Raw genomic sequence first — 23,752 nt, 5'->3', positions numbered from 1 at the left:
ATTTTGGTGTTTCACCGCGATTCGAACCTACGTTCTCTCTGTGAATGCTGAATAGTAGTCACGCACCACCCCATTCGGCTACGGTGGCCGCGATGGCAAACTACTACTATTAAAACTACTCATAAAACACCAGTTGAAAATCGGAGTCGACTTAAAACTATTGGTCTCTCCATTTTTGGAACAACATCAAAACGCACACCACAAATAGGAAGAGAAGCTCAGCCGAACACCTAAGAGAAGTGTACGTGCCAATTATTTATTTGTTATTATCTATCCCTGAAACTGCTTTTGGTGATCAAAATAGAACGTCACGAATCCATTGAAGTCATTCTAAACCCTGGGACCAACTTTTTAAACGAATTCCTAAAAATGACACAAATAGCTCGTTTGATAGCTTCAAATAATAAGTCAAATTCTTTATTGAAGCGAATATTAGTAAAGAAATCTTGAGAGCTGACAGGTGCTGCAGCACTTGTCATTCCAACGAAGATGTGGCCTTCCTCTCTCTTGTTTTTCTTTTAGGGGTGCCGTGTTGTAGATTCGCTTTGCTAGAGCGCCAGTAAAATATTGGCTGCCAAATATTCTCCGGTTGTGCCTATATAAAGTTGGGGTATTCAGAAAGATGCCGTAAGTGTCAAACTGTTGTTTGTCGAGAACTTTAAAGGGCTACAACTATATTTAGGGCTCTCTCCAAGTGCCTTGCAAATATTATTGCGAATTTTTAAAGAGTTAAAAAATAGTTGGTTGTAATTTAGAGCCTTTGAAATATTTATTGAGCCATTAAAATCTTAACGATATGCGACAATATGACATTTATGACCTCTTGTGAACCACTTAAATATTAGTAAAAAATTTGTTTTTTTTTAATGGAGGGTCTACCCATACATATTCGAGTAGGAATATTTAATTTTTATTATTTAGAGTCTAACACCTGCTTCCACGTTGACATTAAGGTGGCAATAAAAAAGTTTAGCATATATCCAATTCCAGCTAATTTCCTTTACAAATACTTAGAGTAGAATATTTTATGTCTGTTTTTGTTCAATTTTACAGATATTATTTTTTAAATATCGTACTTGTGTTTAGTAAACTTTGATTGAAAATGAAAATGAAAAAGAAAAATAAATAAAGGAAACAATAAATTAAAAATGAAAAAAATACTCTTCATAGGGCTATTAACACTTTAACGACCGGGCACGCCAATTGGCGTCCTAAACAAAACTAATGTTATCGACTGGGGACGCCAATTGGCGTCATATATGAAATAATAATATTGCGATATGTAATCGTGTAAAGCAATTTGACTAAAACTAGCTAAAAACTTCAAACACGACGTCTAAGTAAGCGTTTACTTGTAGTGTAGCTATCACAAAATTTGAATTAAATATGCATTATAAGAAAAACTAAAGTTATTATTATACTATTTGGCTGTCTGATTCATCGATTGAATTTAATTCCTGATAACAATGAAAAACGATTACGAAAATATATTTTTAGAAGAAGAAAATTGTGCAGATGTTTTATCAGATATCCCTGACGATTATGACCATAGTGACACTGGTGATAGTGACTCTGATAATAATTTTTCTTCAAGGCGTCGTCCGCGTATTCTACGTGTAGTTGTTGTAAATTGAAGTTATTATTTTGGGTATGATATGATTTCTTATGGTATCATTTTATTTAGCATTTGAATATAATTATTTTATTATTTCACATATGATTCTAATAATGTCGAATAAATAATACATAGATTATAATCAAAACCTCCTTAATATGTCCTTGAATTTTTATTTCAATATTTAAATTACTTCAAAATACACAAGAATTTGAAGAAAATACCAATGTTTTTCTCCCATTTTATAAAAATGCCCCCGGTAACAGATGACAGGTTCATAGCAAAACTCCCCGGTCGATAAAGTGTTAATATTTAACACTATTGCGTATAGATTTAGCTTTCCATTTTATGACACGCCAATCCTAAATGCATGCCTACTTAATAGCATCTCGATCCTAATGCAACCAAAACCCATTTTGCAGCCACCCTCAACCCTCCACAGCCATTGTTTGTCACATAAAAGTCATATTTCATTTACTTCATTTTTAAAATTTTTAAATGCAATTGAGATGCAATAATTTCCACACCTTTAATTGCATAGCAGCGACAACTGCAATGCCGGACTGCAGAAGGACGTGGCGCAAACGCGAAATAAGTGACAGCTGGCACAGCAATAAGTGGAAATATGGATGTAATTGGTAAAAAACGTATCTATTTTAATACATCCACATATTTGTACTAGTGTCATTACTTGGGTTTGAAAATCAGAAAGTTTTATTGCTGCTGGACGCTGAAGTGAAAAGTCAAACTACTTAGCACAAATTTTAGTTCATGAATTGGGAAAGAAGTTAAGGCAGGTAGTTCGAGTGCGACAAGAACAAATGTTCGATGTTTTGTTTTTATATGGAGGAAAATACGCAGCACCAGTTGGTAAAAGAAAAAAAACTAAAAAAAGCAAAGCGATTTTAGAGGCACTTAAAAGAAGTGTACGCGCCAATTATTTATTTATTTTCTATGTCTCTGTACCTTAATAAATTTTTTCTTTTTTTTCTTTTTTAATTTTTATTAATCTTTATAAAAACAAATATGACATACGTCAAAGTCTCAAACTTTGCACAAGATTTATAAAAACTCGACAAATTTTCATCGAAATTTCAAACTTTTTGGCCGATTTTTTTTTTTTTTTTTTTGCAAGCTGTATACATACAAGGTTGCCCATATTCGACGGACCCGACAGATTTCGATGACTCTTTGAGCCCATTCCAATCGACGAGGCTTTTCCGCAGGCAACAATATTTGCGTCAATTGAATTTTATACGGGAATAAATGCAAATCAATGCGGATAATTCGTTGTAAAGTGCTCCGAGCAATGCCCAACTGCTGAGAATGGCGATTTTGGGATGTCCTTGTCGATGTCGGTTTTGATTTGGCCTCTTTGGATTAGAAAGAGCATCACCAGTCGAAAACCTTTCGTACAAACGTTTAATGGTGTTCTTAGAAGGCGCACTTTTCACATTATTTAATTTTTTATATGCACGTTGAGTTTTCACAATGGATTTCTTTTGTTGAATGTAAATATCAACAATTTGGGAGCGCTCGCGTGGCGTGTACTGTCCTATGATAAAAATTTGCTTGGACTGACGCTTCCAGCGCGGTATGTTATTAAGCGATCTGACGTCTCTGTCAAAAGATCCAGGGCTGCCAGGGGACGTCGAATATAATAACCCTGTACATTAAGCAATATTTGTGGAATAACTTAAACTAGCAGCTAGAGAATTTCAGTCGTTTATGGGATACACCCAGTAGTAGTACAACCCATTTCATTTTTTCCCACTAAAAGAGGAGGTCTGTGGTGGATTTTCTTTTGAGTCTGGTGAAAGCAATGGGATTTGCTATTATTTCGGTTATTCAGGAGTTAGAGTGAGCTAAGAGCCTGCGATTGTGGGATCTTGCATATTTCTCTATTTCTTGCATAGCAGTGGATATTTGGCAAAGTCAAGTCACGGTATATTTGCGAGTTTGTAATATACTAGGGTGAGTTGGTGATCATTCTTAATGTTTTTGACTGAAGTCGTTGTAAAATATCGATATTGTAGTTTGACGCAGTGCCCCAAAGTTGAATACCATACGTCCACACGGGTTTTAGAACTGCTGAGTATAAGAGCAATTTGCTTTCGACAGGCACTTGGGAATTACGATTTGAAAGTCAGTGAAGGTACCTGATTTTAATACCAAGTGCTTTTCCTTTTGAGAATATATGTGTTTTCCACGTTAATTTTCTGTCTAAATGCATTCCTAGATATTTGGTTTCATTGCTTTGAGGAATTTTCATATCGTTGAGTTTGACGGGTGGGCAACTGTTTCGCTTAAGAGTGAATGTGACTTGTACTGATTTTGTTTCATTGGACTTTATTCTCCATTTTTTGAGCCATGGGTTGATTTTGTCGAGTCCCTTTTGTAGTTTAGAAGAAGCTGCTTGCGGGAAAGTGTCACTTGCTAGTAAAGCACTATTATTAGCAAATGTGCTTATAGTTACTCCTTCAGTTTCGTGTAAGTCATATGTGTAGAGTAGGTACAATATTGGTCCCATTACGCTTGCTTGGGGAACGCTCGCTGAACTTTCGCAGAGCTCGGAGAGATGATCTCCTTCCTTGACGAGGAAATTTCGGTTATTAAGATAAGGCTTTATAAATATGTAGAAGTTTATAGGGAGGGTGGTTTTAATTTTGTAGAGCAAATGGTCGTGCCATACCCTGTCAAAAGCGTGGGCAATGTCGAGGAACGCTGCTGCGCAGTATTTTTTTTTGTTCGAATGCATTGTGAATGTATTCAACAATTCGATGAACTTGTTGTATAGTGCTGTGTTCTTTTCGAAAACCGAACTGATGATTGGGTATTACTTTTCGTTCTTCGATGATCGGAAACAGTCTTTTAAGAATAAGACATTCCATAAACTGAATCTGATTTTTCGCCAGGTTTGAGGACCATTTTAATTTGAGCCACTTTCTATTGGGCAGGAAAATGTCCAGTTAGTATAATTGCATTAAATAAATACGTTAATAGAGTAACTGCTATTTCTGGGAGATCTTTGAGTACTTTGGTTGTAATAAGATCGTGGGCAAAAAGTAAGGTGAATTTATTTGTCAAACTTCGCGGGATTAAAATTTCGCTCTAGTTATTTTATCCATGAGTTGACAGCACTGTTAATAACATCTGGGCCAACTTTCATGTGAATGTCGTTATCAGTAATATATTTACGCTTGTGTTTACCAAACGACCAAGAGTGCATTTTTCGATTTTTACAATGTCTGATTTGATTGAGCAGAGAAGTGCCATCAAATTTTGTTTGCGGAATGAAATTTCGGCTGCGGAAACGTTTAGCATGTTGCAGAAGGCATTTGGTGATTCGACCATGTCGCTGAAAAATGATTATAAGTGATACAAAGACTTCAAAGAGGGTCGAGAACGTGTTGATGACTTGGAGCGCTCCGGACGACCATCGACGTCAACAGATGACCAACACGTCAATAAAGTGAAGGAGTCAGTGCTCAAAAATCGTCGGTTTACTGTTAAAAACCTTACTGATATGATCGGAATATCAGAAGGATCTGTGGAAACCATTTTGAAAGACCATTTGGGCCTACGAAAAGTCAAATCTCGTTTGGTACCGAAAACTCTCAATTTCTTGGAAAAAAGTCGTCGCGTTGATGTGTGTGAAACAATGCTTTCAGACTATCAAGACAAGCTCAAATGCATAATTACGGGAGATGAGACTTGGATTTATGCTTACGACCCTGAAACAACCGACCAATCAAGCGAATATCGTGCTAAAGGCGAGGCCAGACCGAAAAGAGCACGTCAAAGTGGTTCAAAAATAAAGGTCATGATAACAGTTTTTTTCGATTTTCGTGGTGTGGTGCACTATGAATCCCTTCCACCTGGTCAAACTGTTAATAAGGAATATTACTTGAGCGTTATGCGTCGTTTACATTAAGCAATTGGTCTAAAGGACCAGAATTATGGGCCAACAACTCTTGGTTTTTTCATCACGATAATGCACCGTCTCACACTGCACTCGTTCTTCGAGACCATTTCGCCAAAAATTTCACGCATATCGTTCCGCAACCACCGTATTCGCCTGATTTGGCTCCGTGTGACTTCTGGCTATTCCCAAAACTCAAGAGACCACTCCAGGGAACGCGTTTCGAGTCGTTTGAGGAGATAAAAGCTGAATCGAAGAAGGTGCTGATGGCTATACCGGAAATGGACTATTTGGCATTTTTCGGTGATTGGAAAAATCGTTGGCATAAGTGTATTTCATCGAGAGGGGATTATTTTGAAGGGTATGAAATTGATTTACAAGAATAAATAAAGATTTTTCATTTTACAAAAAATTCACCTTACTTTTTGCCCACAAACTTAGTGTTCAGATTTTTAATGGCAGATTTCACATCAAATTTAGAGAGTTTACGTAATTTACGGCCGAAATTAAAAAAAAAATTAGGCACGCAGTTTTATAGCCCACTTAATTTTTTGTATAACAAAGTGCAAACTTGAGGTAGCTCGCAACTCTGGTTGATTTTTGATGACTTGTTTTTCCTGGCCCAGCGGCTTCTCGAACTTTCTTCATATGGAAAAAATGTCGTGCATTCTTTAATTTAAAAAAAATATATATCGCTTTTCTATCAATGAGAGTACGTCTTCTTCTTCTTCTTCTTGACTTGCATGCATATATTAAATTTCCGATTTTTCCAAAGTTTTATTACCCCACACAGGAACTTAGCACCACTGCCTTTGCTGCGTTCACATTGAATAGGCAAAAATGCCTATAGAGGCAGCGACTGCCTGGCATATCAAACAATTTTTTCAGTCAGCAATTCAATAGTCTATAATCATACTACGTACATATATGTAAGTGTATATGTATGAGTGTATAAGTATGTTTATACTCCATTACAGCAGTTTATGTACTCGTTGGGACGCACTCATGAATAGGAATCGCTCGCTGGTCAACTCTAGTTCTTTAGAACTTTGGAGCGACTTTCAACTGGGCATTTGCCGCATTTCATTTCATTGCTTGGCGAGGCATTTTTTATTGTTTTCATTCATACTCAATTTTATTTTTATAATTTTTGTTTGTTTTTGTTTTTTTTTTTGTTTTTGGCGTTTTTTACTTAACACGTTTTGCTTTATTTTATCGAATTGCTGCATAGACTTTTTCGAAATTTTATTACACTGTCAGTGCAATGCCGAAACATTCATTTAAATTTGATATGCCTGTCTACCTGGACGACGCGACAGCGCAAGTTCTGTTTGTTTATTGGTTTGCCAAGTGTGATGCGCGTGTGCAAAAGCGCTATACACACACTCACACATACATGGGCACATGCTAGCTAACGCGATCTCATACAAACTAGCAGACACTTAAAAATGAAGACAGGATATACAAAAGGCGGCTGCAGCAAGCTTCATTGCACCACGAAACCAATGTCGGGTGCGCTGCTCGCATTCCTTTTCCTTTATAATTTTTATACGTTTTTTATTATGTTGGTTTTTGTATTTGCATTAATTTTTTTTTCGTTTGCTTTTACACGCGCCTCAAGTTTCACACCAACCAACCAACCTGTCCTAAGTGGTGGACAAGCAGGCTGGCTTGGTTCGTTGGTTGGCTGGTTGGTCGTCTGACTGGCTGAGTGTTTGCTCGGCTCCTGCGCGTACACGTTGGCGGTAAGTGAGGCAGGCAGGCTGGCAGGCTGGCTGGTGGTTTGAGTGCATTCATTTGCACAGTCCTGCGCTGCAGCGGCGCTGATGCGCTATGCATTGCAACCAGAATCTGGAGGAGTTGGGTCCGAGCGCATAGCGAGCCTGAATTTGTGTGATATTTTGTACTTTTTCTCTTTTTTTTCTGTTACTTTCAACTGCGCTCTATATGTTAATCGCTACATACCTCTCTGCGCGTGTGTGTCTATGTGTGTTTGTGGCTGTTTTTCTATCTGACTTGATTCAAGGTGTTAGCGTAAATTTAAAATGCGTAGATTTTATGTCACTCGACGGGATTAGAGGAATTTACTAAATAAATTCTACATGTCGGGTTGCAGGCGACACATGTAAATGCGCCTAACCGCACACAACACCAGCACCAGCCCCTCGCACTCATCCAACACAGCGCACCTCGTTATGCCTCTAACAACGCTTCTACAACCACATAATTATAAGTACGTGCCTCAAATGTTTGGGTGTATGGATAAGTATGTAGATATGTGCGCCTATGTGGAGAACTTGCTTTTTACTTGATGTCCATGCAATGCAATGAAAATTTAAATTTGTTACTTTTGATTTGAGTAGATGCACTGACATTAGTGTGGGGCGTAACGCCAAGTGTGCTTGCAACAACATTTAAAGAACAGAGCTGCTGCAACAACAACAACAGCAGCAGCACAGCATCATGCATGCGATCACACTGAAACTGCCAGTCGCTGTAACATTCCGATTCTCATGTTAGAATGTGACAAAGTTGCGCGCCTGTCTGACAGCCACAGTCACAGCCATATTCATAGCCTCAACTCTGCCTTCGCCTCTAGCGTCACTTTCCCTCCACTGTTACCAGTCTTCAATGACTTCTGTGTGAGTATAAGTATTAAATGCCCACGCATTAGTTCAATCGCATGCCTTTCGCCTTTTAGAGCGCTAGAGCAGCACCAGAAGCGGTGAACAAACAAAAACAAAACACAAACCACCGAACGAATAAGAAAAAATTGAAAGATAAAAATCCCAAACAGATTTCTAAATTTGTGTTGGGGGATTTATGGTTTTGAATTGTGTAGCGAACAGCGGGATATTTGCATGAAAAAGTATAAAATCAAGGCGCATTTATCTTTTCATCTGATGTAACTACTCTGTTCAGTTCGAGTTGCTTGATTTTTTGTACTAAGCATTGCAATATTTAGAGTAGAAAGGCGCAGGGCGTTTGTAATGTGCAGTTTTTGGAGGTGAATTGCAGCGAATATCTGAGTTGGCAATGCAAGCTTTTGAAGTATGCGAATGTTTCTAAATACTCGTATTGTTCTATGAGTAAACAAATACTTCACGAAGGTAATTTGCCTATCTGCAATAGGATGGTCAAACAACATTTTTTTACTATCCCCAACCTTTGTTCTATGCCCAAAACAGTTTATTTCTTCATTTTTTTATTTAGCCAAACACACAATGCAAAGTTATTTTTATACTGCTTGACCAATTGAAAACCTATTTTAAAACTGTTTTTTGCTTGTGCTGAAAGCGCTTTGAAAATTTTCATTGAATTTCTTTGTGAAAAATACACTTTTCCACAGATTTGGTATAACATCGATCATTGATCGATCTGTATTACTTAATCCTCACTTTTATTTTCTGTTCTCAAATGTCCAAAAAAGTATACCAAAATACAAAAATAAAAATTAAACAAAACTTCAAATTCAAACAAAACTAAATAACAAACAAAAGGTTTCAACGATTCTATTGTAAATGAGAAGCCTGAGAACGCCCCAAAAATAATAAAATTTCAAAGATTAGAAAAGAAAACACACTTTAACTATTTTTATGAGAAACCAGGGAACGTGAAAAACCAAAAAACCCAAAAAAAAAAAGTTTAACAACTTTTTGTGATATCCCAAACTTAAAACAAATTCAAAAATGACAAAAAAATTGTTTTTTGGTTCGTAATTTTTTAAATTATTATTGTATGTAAATATATTATATAATAATAATAATATAAGCATAAATATATTTGTTGTTTTTTAATTTTTGATTTTAATTATTGATTGATGATTATTTTAAATGTAATACTTTTTTTTTTTATTTTGGGACGTTCTTAGAGTTTCCATACCAAATAGTTACGATATAATAAAAGTGTAAATATATTTTCAGTCCATAAGTTCGTGCGTATTTTACCCATAATTGCACTTCTGTACGATTTTTGCTTACAAAAAATTATTCGGGGAATATAACGAAACTATTTATACGTTTTCTGATCTATTGTGCATTCAACGTGATTTTCAAAGTGACTTTAATCGCAGCTAGAAGCGCGTGTTGTTAAAAAATAAAGTAGAATCTTCGAACGCGTATAAGAGACATATTTTGTATTTTTTTTATAAAAGTGGTAAAAAAGCAATAACTGCTGCTGCGGAAATAAACACTGTTCACGGAGAACATACCTTGAGTGTAAGGACTGCGCAAAAGTGGTTTTCAAAATTCCGAAGTGGTAACTGCGACGTGGAGGATGCCCCGCGCGCTGGTCGTCCTGAAGTCTTTAACTCCGACGACTCGCTCGAACTCGTGGAAGCTGAGCCAAATTTGGCAGTCGATATGATAGCGCAGAGGTGAAATTCATCGCAGTTCACAGGCATCTGGTTCAGTTAGGAAAGGTTTCAAAGCTGAGAAAATGGGTTCCGCATAGACTTTTCGTCGCCAACCTTCAGCAGAGAGTGAATGTGTGTTCTCAGCTGCTGTAACGGCTTGAAAATAAAAGTTTTTTGAACCATATCGTTACTGGTGATGAAAAATGGGTCCTTTACAATAATCCTGTTCGCAAGCGCCAATGGTTAGATAAAGATGAAACACCAGAACCGACCCCTACAGATGGCCTTCACCCCAAGAAGATTCTCCTGTCTATTTGGTGGGATATGGCCGATATTGTTTATTATGAACTTCTGGAACCAAACCAGACGATCACTGCTGATTATTATTCCCATCAGCTATCAAACCTGAATGAGGCACTTAACCAAAATCGACCGTCTTTAGTGAATAGACGCAAAGTTTTGTTTCACCACGACAACGCGAGACCTCATACCGCAAGGCAAACATTAGGCAAGCTGAACAAGCTCGGATGGGAGCTACTGCCGCAATCACCATACTCTCCGGATATTGCACCTTGTGATTATCACCTTTTTAGTGGACTTCAATCCCACATGAGTAACAAGAACTACTCCTCAAAAGAAGCTATAAAAAGAGATATAGAAGCGTATTTTGGCTCCAAGGACAAACAATTTTTTGAGCAGGGAATTAAAAATTTGCCTAAACGTTGGGAAGACATTGTAAATAATGAAGGACATATTTTATTGATTAATAAATCCTTTAAACATCTTTTTTATTAATTTTATAACCATCTTTAAAAAACGCACGAACTTATGAACTGGCCTGATATTTCTTTTCAGTTTAGAATATTTTTCTAATTTTGGGACGTTCTCAGAGTTCTCATAAAAAATAGTCATTTTTTTAATAATAATACAATAAAAAAAATTTTTTTTTTTGTGAATTTTTTTTAAATTGGGTTGTTCTTAGGATGGTCAGAAAACACAGTTAAAGTGTAGATAATGTTTTGTTTTTCATTAAGAGAATATAAAAATATTTTTTTTAATTAAAATTTTTTTTTAATTTTTAAAATTCTTTCTTTTTTTGGGACGTTCTCATAAAAACTAGTTAAAATTGAATTTTATTTTTAAATACAATATAATAAAAACCTGTTTTTTTTAATTTTGTGGCGCTCTCAGGCTTCTTATTAAACATTGGTTAGTTTTTATATAAGAATTTTTTTGTTCAGTATAATAAAAAAATATATTTTTTTTTTAATTTTTGAAATTTTTAAAATTGTGAGACGTTTGAAGATTCCTATAAAAAGTTGTTAAATTTTGTTCAATGTTATAAACGTTTTTTTTTTTTTGGTGTAATTTTTAATTTTGCAACGTTCTCAGGGTTCTCATTAATTTTTTTTTTTTTATTTTTTATATTTTTTTTCAATACAATAAAAAAAATTTTTTTTTTTTAATTTTAGAAGTTCTCATAAAAAATAGTACTTTTTTTAATATAATAAAAATACCTTTTTTGTTTTTTGAAATTTTTTGGGACGTTCTAGGGTTCTCATAATTCATAGTTCACTCTAAGTTCTAATTCTCTCGTAGTTCACTTCTTTTTTTTTAATAAAGTATTCGAGAAAAATCCCAGTAGTTTCAGTAGCAAATACTGCTCCATTACTAGCTTCATTGACCCACCGCTCGGGAGCATCACCTCGACACAGAACTTAGCAACTCAACATTAGTCGCTTTAGCTTAAGGATGAATGCTGAGTAAGATGCAAATAACTCAAAAATTGAAGGGGAACAAAAAGCCGCTAAAACATCATTTCTCTATATGGACTTCGGAGCAGTTAGAAAATTACGGCGGTTTTCTTCAAAAACTAATATTTTCGCATTTTCAACTCGGTAAGTTTGTTAATGAGCAATACTGGCATATTTGGAGCACCGACAATTCAAATATTGTTGATTTGAAAACGAAGGTAGCAAACTATGCTACGATCAGCGGAGAGCTCTGTAGCAATCTGATAGCTTTTGCATTTTTTTGTGCAGCATAGCGGCCGCCGTAGCCGTAGCCGTGGGTTGGTGCGTGATTACCATTCAGAGTTCACAGAGAGAACGTTGGTTCCAATCTCGGTGAAACCAAAATTAATAAAAATATTTTTCTAATAGCGCTCGGCCCTCGGCATTCAATGGCAAACCTCCGAGTGTATTTCTGCCATGAAAAAGCTCCTCATAAAAATATCTGCCGTTCGGAGTCGGCTTGAAACTGTAGGTCCCTCCATTTATGGAACAACATCAAGACGCACACCACAAATAAGAGGAAGAGCTCGGCCAAACACCCAAAAAGGGTGTACGCGCCAATTATATATATATATAGTAAAGAGTTGGTTGGGCAAGTACCGATTCCGGCTTGAAGACGCAACGTGTCACATACGTTGTCGAGTTGAATTAAGGAAGAATTGTCTATACAAATGACTCAATAATTATGAACCAAGGTTTGAATGAAAATTTGTAGTTTACTGCTTAGACATTTGGCTTGGCGATAGGCTACGCGCTGATTCACCAGGTAGTGCCTAATTCCTACTAATTCACGATGTATATTTCCTACAAGAAATTTTCTTTGAATAACTTAACCCTAGCGAGCTAATGAGAATAATGTATATCCAAGACACATTCCTTGCGACTGCATTTTTGTCTTTGGTATGGAGCGCATGGCATACCATTTGCGCGCGTCTTGTTACCCCTCATATGAGTTAGCTGCAGTTAGTTTTGAAAAGTACACTCTGGTTTTAAGAGAGATTAGGTCAAGTTCCCCACGTGGCATCCCATTGGGCTAGGAGCCTGCGTGTGCCCCATAGTGGGCAACCGCTTCAACCTAAGCTAACAAAAACTAGCTGCAGTTAGAGGAATGCCCAACAAAACAAAAAAATGCTTAACCCTACAGGTTATCCAAAGAAACTTTATCTTTTTCATTGCCGCAAAAATAGGCACTCCCCTCCCATCCAATGGTCCTACGGTGTCAGATATACTAATTTTTAGCTGAGAATTGAGGAATAAAAATTAAGAAAAAACTATCAACTTACTTTTCTGGTGTAGAACATTAAAAATCTCAGCTTACCTGTAAATATAAAAATAAAAGATTTCGTTAGTAAGTGCAAAAATATATAATTATTATGGTACAACAATTATAGGCCGTGACTGTAAGTATTTATCTACACTTAAAAATGGAAGAGTCAACTCAATTCGAATTGCACAAACCAGAAACAATTTACATTCCTTTCAATTCTTTTTTTTTCTTTTACTTACTTTTCAGGCAATTCAAAGAGCCATTGACTTTGCTACGCAACAAGTGCAGGTATGATTGCCTGTATGCCTTTACACATTTAACGGTGTTGCAACACTAAAATTACACTTGCAACGGCAGTATTTAAATACCGCCCAACTACGAAGACATCCAAACCAATCTACAATAGTCATAAACAAGCGACTTTACGGGCGTTAAAAATGGCAAAAACATAGAAAAGAAATGTCAAAGCAACGAAAGACTTAAGGCGCAAACGCGCCACAGTTGTAATGTGTACCAGCAGCGAATAGCACACACACACAGAAGAATTGCAGAAACACATTTAGTTGGAGAAATAAAAAATATGCATGTAAATATATCGGTATTATAGGCTGTGGCATGTAATAACAGCCAAAGTGCCACCCACGCCAATAAAGCGACGCGACTTGTACATCTTGAACGCTTGCAGGCTTAAACAGTTATTCAGCATAAGCTAAAGGTGCCACACATGTTTGGTGGTTAGATTACGAGTAGGTGCATGCATAGTTGAGCCTGTGGCATGCCACAAACAACACCGAATCAATAATAATAACGATAATGCAGCTAACAGCAATCAGCATTAGTTGGCATTCGCGTGTGGGAAACGGCAAATGGGTGGTGTGACGAGTGGTATTCTGCGCTTATTCTATTCTATTCTATGCGAATGCAGAAAAGTATAGGCATTTGGAAATAGAAAGCTGCAAGAAAGTATTGTAATAAGTGGACGTATGAATGCCTAGCTGTTTGTCGTACGCAAACGAAATTATGTAAGTAAGCACATTTTCTGTCACTGCGCCGAAATTTATACTTCGAGTAGGTGTTGGTTAGTGTTGAATTACTCTTTACTTATTGTGAGCGCCTGTGTGTTTTAGAGTTTCTTAGCGATCATTTGAAATATCAGGTGTGCTTTTTTTAACTCTTGCATGCTTTCAATGCACTTTAACTAATTGAAGGTAGAAAGCATCGACTGGCAGCCGCAAGCAAATGAAATGCGGAATTGCAAAGAGATTTGTGAGGTACAGCTTTTATACCAATACAATTTTACTTTTGAGGATGTAAGGACGTGAGATATGTATACAATTACGGCGTACAAAGGTTAGCATAGTGTAAGCATTCGGGTTGAAATAATCTACACATTGGGTTGGGGAAAAAGAAACATCGTATTTGTGATCGAAATTTGACGCTTTATTTAACATACTTAATTAGAATTATCCGATTCAAGTCAAATATGCCCCGTTTTGTTCGCAAACTTGCTGCCATTTAGAAGGCAACTTCATTATCCCCTCTTTATAAACCCCCCCCCCCCCCCTCCTTATTTGCAAAAAACTCAGACAACCAGTTTTCGCAAGCCTTTTTTGAGGCCAACTTGGTATCACCAAGGGCGTTTTACATGGACCGAAAGAGATGATAGTCACTTGGTGCCAGGTGCGGACTATATGGTGGGTGCGATAGGACATCCCATCCGAGCTCCCGTAGCTCCTGGCGGGTCATCAAAGATGTGTGAAGATGAGCGTTGTCCTGGTGGAACACAACACCATTCCTATTGACCAATTCTGGCCGCTTCTGGTCAATCAGCTGCTTCGAACGGTCAAGTTGGTCACAGTAGAGGACCGAATTAAGGGTCTGACCATAGTTGACCGGCTCACTATGAGCTGCAAATTCCCTTCCAATCCCACCAAACACACAGCAAAACCTTCCTGGCGGTCAATCCGGGCTTGGCGATGGGTTTGGGCCGGCTCGCCGCTTCTCGCTTTTTTCGCTTGGCGTTGTCGTACGTGATCCATTTTTTATCGCCAGTCACCATCCGTTTCAAAAATGGGTCCAGCGCTTTCCGTTTTAGCAGAGAATCGCAAGCGTTGATTCGGTCCAAGAGATTTTTTTGCGTTATTATGTGTGGCACCCAAATATCCAGCTTTTTTTGGAATCCAATCTTCAGCAAATGGTTCCAAACGGTTTTGTGGTCTACACCTAGTTCCTGACTAATCGAGCGAATGCTCACATGCCGGTCTCTTTGGATAATTTCAACGATTTTATCAGTCTCTACGACGATTGGCCTACCAGTACGGGGTGATTCTTCGACATCTACTACACCAGAACGAAATCGATCGAACCAACGCTGTGCTGTGCGAATCGTTACCGTATCAGGCCCATAAACTTCACAAATTTTTGCCGAAGCCTTCCTTGCATGTTTACCTCTAAGGTAGTAAAAACGTAAAATATGCCGAATTTCTTGCTTGGTGAACTCCATCTTTCACGCGCTATAACTTAAAACTGAAACGTACGATCACAAAACTGTCAAAGAGACACTTGTAGTACAGATTGTCGTCTTCAAATCGCCGTTTAGTGTGACCCGATGCAATAAATACAACGCAAGATATGTTTAAATGTCGCGCTCAATTAACCAAATACGACATTACTTTTTCCCGACATTACTTTTTCCCGAGTCTAAATATGCCCCTAGGTGTTTAAGTTTTTCTACAGTTTTCAGTTTATACCCCAAAATATTATAGTTGTAATCTATGATTCTTGTTTTTCTTGAAAAAAAAACTACTTGAAATCATTTAACTGTATTCACGTAGACACCAGAGCCGGAACTGTACTCATGGCTGCAGTCAGTCCTACAACGGAGCCTCAACCACGGAATTTCTTTTCATATACGACTCATGCAGTCAAGGGGCATGGAGAGAATCGTTGAATGGAAGTCCATGCCTTCTCTGTTTTTAACGCTGTACAGGGGCCATATTAATTTCCATTGTGTTTCAACCTGCAGATGACCTTCAAAACCTCTCCTTTGATGAAAATATCAAGTGGTGGTAGACTAGCCAGATCATCTAATACCGGACCTGAAGTAGTCAGAAAAGGTCCGGTGCAACATAAGGCCGTCGTGCATTGTAGTCCTTCCCTCAAGAGAGAGTCTACTCATCCAGACCACAGATGCATAAGTGATAACAGCTCTTATCATGGTTGTGTAGATCCATAGCCAGAAGGCTTTCCGGATGTCTTGCTTAGGCATGTGATTTCCAAAGGAGTTTACTAAAGTGAATTACTTCAAGATATTTGGTTTCTTTGGACAGCTGAATTGTGACTCTTTTTAGCTTAGGCAGAACGAGTCCATCAAGCTTTCTTCTTCTGGTAAAGAGGACCATACCAGTTTTGGAGGGGTTTGCCGATAGCCCATTGGCACAGCACCAAGTGAAAATCATATCCAGAGACACTTTTCCACAGATGTTCATAAGCGAAGGGGTCTGTTAACAAACAAATGCTTGCATGTAGACTCCAGCATCATTTAAGGTAGAGTGAGTAGAGGATCGATTACCATGTACCAGAGCAATTGGGACAGCACACCGCCTTGGGGGAAACCTCTATTAACCCCGGATGACACCAGCAGATCTTCCTCTGCTCGCATTGAGACGATTCTTTGGGCCAGCATCGAACGAATCCAATTCTCTAGCATCCGGTTTACGCTTTGCCTACTAGCAGAGCTACACATATTGTCAAAAGTGGTCCCCTCTATGTCTAAAAAAAATGCCCATAGCGTAGTGCCTCCTGTCGATGACCAGCTCTACCCTAGCAACAAGGTGTTGCAGTACCGACTCGCGAATTTTCCACTACCTACCTTAGTATGCTGAAATGGAGACAGAGGCTGAACCTTCAGCGACTTCCGCCAAATGCGCAATTCCACTAGTCGTTCAAGACTTTTCAGCATGAAAGAAGTCATGCTGCGGAATCTATAGCCCTTGGAGCTGATGTAGTTATTTCTTCCAACCTTAGAGAGGAAGGCGACCCTCACCATTCTCCCAGAGCATGGTGTATAAGCCAGTGCCAGGCATGCAGCGGAGATTTTCTTCAAGGCTGCCGTCATGGGCGCTATGCCTTCCTTCAGCATGGCAGGATATATGCCGTCTATCCCGGCGAATTTTAGCGGCCAAAAAAATTGATGGCAACTCGCATGACGGCTTTACTCACCCCAGATCTAGCAACGTCCAGTCATGCCGGGAAGGTGTAGCAGCTCTGACAGCAGCCTATTTCAATAAGAGCTGTTGCCGGCCAATGTTATCTAATTACCTGGAAAGTGGGATTGCATCACAAACAAGCTGAGAGTCTCACTTTGTTTCTCCGTGAAGGAACCATCAGATGTCCTAAATGAGCCTGCTCGCCACACTGAAGCTTGACGGTTGGATCCTTTTTCAGGATCCTACCAATTTCACCGGGTCACTAAGAGATTCAATACCGCTGCAGAATTCTCTAACAGAAGCTCTTCTCGATTCGCGAATTAGCTTCTTGTAGTTCTTCTGCACATGACGGTATCGCTTCCAATCCTGAGCAAGATTCGTCTTGAGAACCCGGATTAGAAGTTTTCTCAACTCACGTCTCAACACCTGGAGCTCTCGATTCCCTCAAGGAAAGGAAGTCCGGTCAAGTAGAAATCGAATTGGACAGACTGACTCAAAACATTCAGTTAAAGCAGTGTTGAGTTTCTTAATAGCTGACTCAATGCCCTATTCTTTCCGAAGTCTTAGTAGCATCACTTCAGAGCCTCGCAATGTCCCTTTATACTTCTGTCAATCTGTTTTTCTGGGGTTCCTAAAGCGCAATGGCCCGTGTGCCTCCTTGCCATACTGAAACTCCATATACCGCTTGTCCGTGCACAAATCTTCGGCAAGGTCTCTCCAGTTCTTGACAAGAAGTACTTCAGGCTCTATCACTTCCGCATTTAGAGAAATCAAACAAATTAATGGCATCTTACCTATGAAGGGATTTTTAACCCTCAGTAATAAACTATGCATTCATTGATGATAAATAAATTAATAAGACCAACTATTCCATTTCACATTCTAATATTATTCAAAAAGTATAAATTAAATTTTTTCTTCTTTTCTTATTTTTTACATTTCTAAAAACTCATTAATCCACTAATCCAAAGGTTGCATCATTTTTGTAACGAAAAATGAGCGGCCACTTGCAATCTCCTTGTCAATTGCGATTTTCTACAAATCTGACAATAGCCAGTCAAATCAAAATGACAGAGAGTGGCAGGCCGCATATGACCAGTGTAGGACAGCGATCTCCTGACGCTGCCAGCTGGATGTCAGCTTACAGAAAGTGCATGTAAATGGCTGACAAAATAAACGTAGCTGCTTAGTACAACTAAGTGTAATGATATGAAAAGCGAGTATTTAAGAATCGAAGAGTTTTTGTAGTAAATAGAAAAAATGGGGGAAACAAAAAATTAAAAATAATAACAAAAAAAAAAATAGCAAATGATATAACAATTCGTTATGAGAAATCAACTAAGTGTAATCTATGGATATTCCTCATACTTATGCTGAGCTTATGAAAATCACAAGCCAAAGAGTTAAGCAACGAACTTTGCTACCCGAAGAACAGCCAGTCAGCGCAGGTATAGTCAAATGTGTGCATATGAGTGATAAGCAAAGACATGTACAACACACACACACACACACACACATACTAACTGCAGTGACTAATCGACTGTCATATGCAACGCAAATTCGTTGGCAATGCACCAACATATAAAACAACAACAAAGCAGTCAATGTGTCGGTATGTAAGCCGCCTTGCAACTAACTGCCAATCAATTTGTGTAAGCCGCAGCTTGCTTTCTTACGTGCAGTTTCTGTTTTATATTATTTTATTTTACCTTTTTCTTTGCTGTGCGTCTCCTTCAAGTTCAGGCCTGAAAAGCCGAGGTGTGAGTGTGCAAACTTACTGCTGACTGCCTGTGTGCAACAAATTTTGCATGCTCGTAAAAATGTACGAGGCTGTGTGGTATGTTCGCACAAATGCAGGCATATGTTTGTGTGTGTGCGCATTTTTATTTAATTTAATATAATATTTTTTCACAGCCACAGTTGCGCGCGCTGCTGAGAAAGAACGCCGAGTTGCGGCTCGAACTTGGCTGCTGCTCTGCCAAACTAAATCATTAAACATTTGCTTGCCGATTATTATTTATGAGCGGTCATTATTTATTGAGATATTGTTTTGAAGCATGCAGCAAGCAGCAAGAAAAGAATTAGTAATAAACGTGCAACATGCATACAAGGCCAGAAGTGCAAAACCAAACAAAAAAAATCAAAAAAAATAAATAAATAAGAAATAAAAGTACAAAAAAAAACGTAGACAAGGCGCAAAAAAGCGCAAGCAACCAGACGTAGTAACAGTGACGAACAAACAGCACGAGTGAGAGTTTGCCACAAATCAGGCGGTAAAGGCAAAAACAGCAAGACAGTGAGAGTAGAGTATAAAGCAAGCGTATGATGAGTGCCGCTAACAAAAGTACAAAGTCAAAGTCAACAAGTTGCAACACTCTCAGTTGTGCTGTTTCTCTTCCTGCATAACCGTTTTTGTATTTGTGTGTGTGTGTGTGTGTGTGTGGTATGAGCCAGCGCTTGTCTATGCGTTCGATCATTCATCCCAGCAGTCAGCCATCCATCGAAAGAAACCAACAAACAGCCAGCCAACAAATCAACCAACCAGCCAACCAGGCACTCACTCATCCACCGTGTCGATCGATCAGTCGCAGATCATCAGCAAAAGCAATTGCCGCTCGTTCCTGCCAACCCTTCGTCGTCTGCAGTCGACATTCAGTTAAACAGGTAAACAACACGCAGCGTGTACCGAGAGTAGCGTATAATAACCGACCAATTTCTAGCGCCCTCGGCAGGAATTTATAAAAAATGCGCCATTGCGTATCTGCCACCAGTTGTAATCACACAAACACACACACACGCGCACACATGCATTCTATATGCATGCAGCAGCATAATATAGACTAAGGCGGCCTGCTTATTTAACAGCAGCCAGCCATGGCAATCACTGTGGCAAGTCAATCTTGCTGCTGGTCGGCTGGTTGACTGGTTGGTTGGTTGGTTGATCTCGGTCGGGTGGCATGGCGCGCTCGTTCATCGTGTGTTTATTCACAGCATGCATCAGCGCACAAAATCTGCATAAATTTTTGCAAAACTCACAGCAACAACAACAACTAATCGAACAGGAGTGCGCTTATAGCGTAGTAGCAACAATATTGTCAGCCGCGAAGCAGCAGCAAAGCAAAATAAAAAAATGTAAAAAAAAAACAAAAATGATTGGAAATGTATTGCAAGTGCAACATGCTGTGCCGGCATACATACAAATGTGCGCCTTGAGTTGCGTGTGTGACTACTCGTGTATGAAAATTTGCTTTTTTCAGCAACTTCACTTTTTTCAAATACTTGTATTTGTGTATGTATGTGTTTGAGCAGGAATATTTTACTTGCCGACGCATCTCATATTTAGAAAGAATCTCGGATATACTTAGATGCCGAATATTATTAGTACATTTGCATATGCAGACTTAAATAATTTTGTTTAATACTTTTTTTGTTTACAACCAGCATTAAAACGGATTAAAAAAATCAACCTTGAAATCCAACGTATAATCTCTCTTCCCGACAAGTGCTACTTTGGACTAAGTAGGCAACTGAGCAGTAAAGTCCTCTCTCGACGAACAAAACTAACACTCTACAAGGCTCCCATCATGCCCGTCCTAACGTATGGCGCAGAAGCTTGGACGATGACAACATCCGATGAAGCGACGCTTGGAGTGTTCGAGAGAAAGATTCTGCGTAAGATTTTTGAACCTTTGCACGTTGGCGACGACGAGTATCGTGGGCAACGGAACAATGAGCTTTACGATGACATAGACATAGTACAGTGAATACAGATCCAGCGGCTACGTTGGTTGGGTCATGTCGTCCGAATGGACACAAACACTCCGGCTCTGAAAGTATGCGATGCGGTACCAGCTGGTGACTGCAGTGGAAGAGAAAGGCCTCCTCTGCGTTGGAAAGATCAGGTGGAGAAGGAAATGAAGTCACTTGGTGTGTCCAACTGGCCTCATGCTAACCGGCGGTTTGTAAAAATCGGCTAAAATTGCTTAAGCGATTATCGCGCCAATTAAGAAGAAAAAGATAGAAAAACAATAAAAACTTTATAAGTAAAAAACGGAAAAGGTAATATAAAGTAAGAAAATCAATAAAAACTTATAACTTTACTCAAATAAAGTGCGGTTAGGTTAGATGGCCGGCCGCCGTAGCCGAATGGGTTGGTGCGTGATTACCATTCGGAATTCACAGAGAGGTCGTTGGTTCGAATCTCGGTGAAACCAAAATTAATAAAAATATTTTTCTAATAGCGGTCGCCCCTCGGAAGGCAATGGCAAACCTCCGAGTGTATTTCTGCAATGAAAAAGCTCCTCATAAAAATATCTGCCGTTCGGAGTCGGCTTGAAACTGTAGGTCCCTCCATTTGTGGAATAACATCAAGATGCATACCACAAAGAGGAGGAGGAGCTCGGCCAAACACCTAACAGAAGTGTACGCGCCAATTATTTATTTTTTATTTTTAGGTTAGATGGCTACACGAAAATGAGATCACTCGATATCCACACTGGCCCATTGTGATGCTCAGCAAATATTTTTACAGCCTTTATCCTAAAAGACTTCAACTATGCTAATCTTTTGCCGTTTCAGTAGTCAACTCTTCAGACGAGACGATGACCAGTTAATACAGTTCCTCAATGAAGTAATGACCTAGAAATCTGAAGCGCATTATTCGAGGTACGAAGCATTCACACTGAAGGTGTTGTATAAATTTTATTTCTACCTCATCTCAATACAGTCCTGTTCGTCATATAGCCAATTCCCCGTTAGTATTTTCGTGAATCCACATTGCAAATCTTATTATTATTAGTATTATTAGTGGGCCATAGTACATCCCGACCTCTGATGTGAATGTAAATTTGAGTATCTCCTCATACTTTTTGTTCCATATCGCTAATGGATTTGATCAGGTTTTGTGATCCTAATATCAATATTTTCATTAGTGTTGGCTACCATTTTCCTCACAGCTTCATTGACTTCCTCCTCCTCTATAACGACATCCAAGTCTCTGATCCCTATAGTCGAAGTGGGGCCGTGGATTATAATGCAGCCAAACACTTTAACTGTTTCCTCTAAATGCTTCAAAAAACTTTTTCCTCATTTCTAGTTCAAATAAAAGTGCGCCAACTTTGGTTCTTCTTATGCCTTTCACTGTTGTGGTCTCGTCTGGCATGGTCTTTTCTCAGCTGTTTCGGAGGATGTCGGCTTAACTGTAGCTCTTTACCGGCTTTTAGTTTTGGCACCGTATTGGAAATAGATTTTTGCCGACTTACTGCTTACCATTTCTCAGGCTCTCGCATTCTTGGTTTCTGCGACGAGTCGGGTGCGCCAAAACTTGGTGCATTTCGTTTTGCGGTTGAGGGTGTGCTTTTTCTGGACAACACCTGTTTTTTAAATTATTGCGTGGCTGTCATCTCCGATTTCATTTGTGGGTGTATTCATCAAGAGATGCACTTTGCCGGGTTTCTCACCTGAAATCTAACCTCTTCTGCAAATTTTGCATTACGTCGATTAGTTCGTCCAACTCTGAGACGCCAATCTTCATATCCATGGATGTATTCCTATTCTTTAGTATAACTGATTTCATCTTCCTCAGCACTCGTAAACATTTCTCTCCGGCTTCCTCTTCTTCAGCTCGCATTTTGAGAATAAACTGCTGCCCCGGAGTTGCAACTTTTCCCCTTACTGTATTTGCGTCCTTTGCAGTTACAGGTTTTTCTATCGCCTCATTGGTGTCGATTGAATTCTTTTCAACATCTTTTGACGTTACTCGCACGTCCAATTCCTGAGGCGTTATTACTTCTGCTTCATTGACCGTCTTTGGTTTTGCTCTGGTTGGCAATGAACTCTTTGTAAGAGGCGTATTCGTATTTTTTGGTAACGAGCGAAGCAATCGTGGTTTTCTTGCGACAGGGTTCTGCTCTAAATATCCATCATTAATGGTCTTCTGCTGCTTGTCGTTTTTTGTGTTTTTTCCTTTGTTATCCTCTATCCATACTTTTTATTTAACCAGCACATCGTATGTAGATTGGCGGTCCGAAATAGTCAAGAACGGGTCTACCCCCCTATCCTACTCGAGAGGCCTAACCTATGCTTTCCCGATCTCGGAAAACACGGACAGGCCGACGCTCGCCTGAAGCAACGAAAGCTGCTACTACATATTTCGGTCAATCAACTCTTTCTGACCGGGTTCCGAGGCGTCTGGTTACTGATATACGCCGCTAGGTCAACGGCAGAGCGAACTCACATCACCCGCTGGTGAAATGCCATAGCAACCTTTCCAGGGACTCCCAGAGCGCACCGTTGTGGCCGGTATGGTCTTGCAAACAGTCGCACCTAACATGGCAAACAGACACTGAAGAAGAAGACGCAGATCACGTCTTGTTCCAATGCCCATGCCCATATTAAACAGAGAAAGTATAATAGATTTTAGCGAGTGATGACTGGAAGCGGATCTGCGCGCATGCAAACTATATCCATAATTATCTAAGACGCGCAAAGGTTCGTAGACGAAATAACTAGCAACCTATGAGCTAACGAGCCCCATGAGGTAAATCCCTTTTGAACAGTTCCGCGGGGGGAGTGGTAGATAGTGGAGAGATGTT

The 23,752-nt window shown here is 39.0% G+C and overlaps 1 protein-coding gene across 1 annotated transcript in view; it reads right to left on the bottom strand.

The window, feature by feature from the left end:
* Positions 1 to 12,062: 12,062 nt before the first annotated feature.
* LOC128863120 (cadherin-related tumor suppressor-like) overlaps positions 12,063 to 23,752 on the bottom strand; it is a 163,193-nt gene continuing 151,503 nt past the window's right edge. Inside the window, exon 3 of the mRNA XM_054102078.1 lies at positions 12,063 to 13,002. Within this exon, the coding sequence (XP_053958053.1) occupies positions 12,994 to 13,002 (9 nt within the window). The 3' untranslated portion in view covers positions 12,063 to 12,993. The remainder of the gene's footprint in view (positions 13,003 to 23,752) is intronic.

This window comes from Anastrepha ludens, chromosome 5, assembly GCF_028408465.1.
Source record: "Anastrepha ludens isolate Willacy chromosome 5, idAnaLude1.1, whole genome shotgun sequence".
NCBI classification, from domain to species: Eukaryota; Metazoa; Arthropoda; class Insecta; order Diptera; family Tephritidae; genus Anastrepha; species Anastrepha ludens.
Note: the sequence above shows the minus strand (reverse complement) of the source record. Positions and strands in the feature narration are given on the sequence as shown.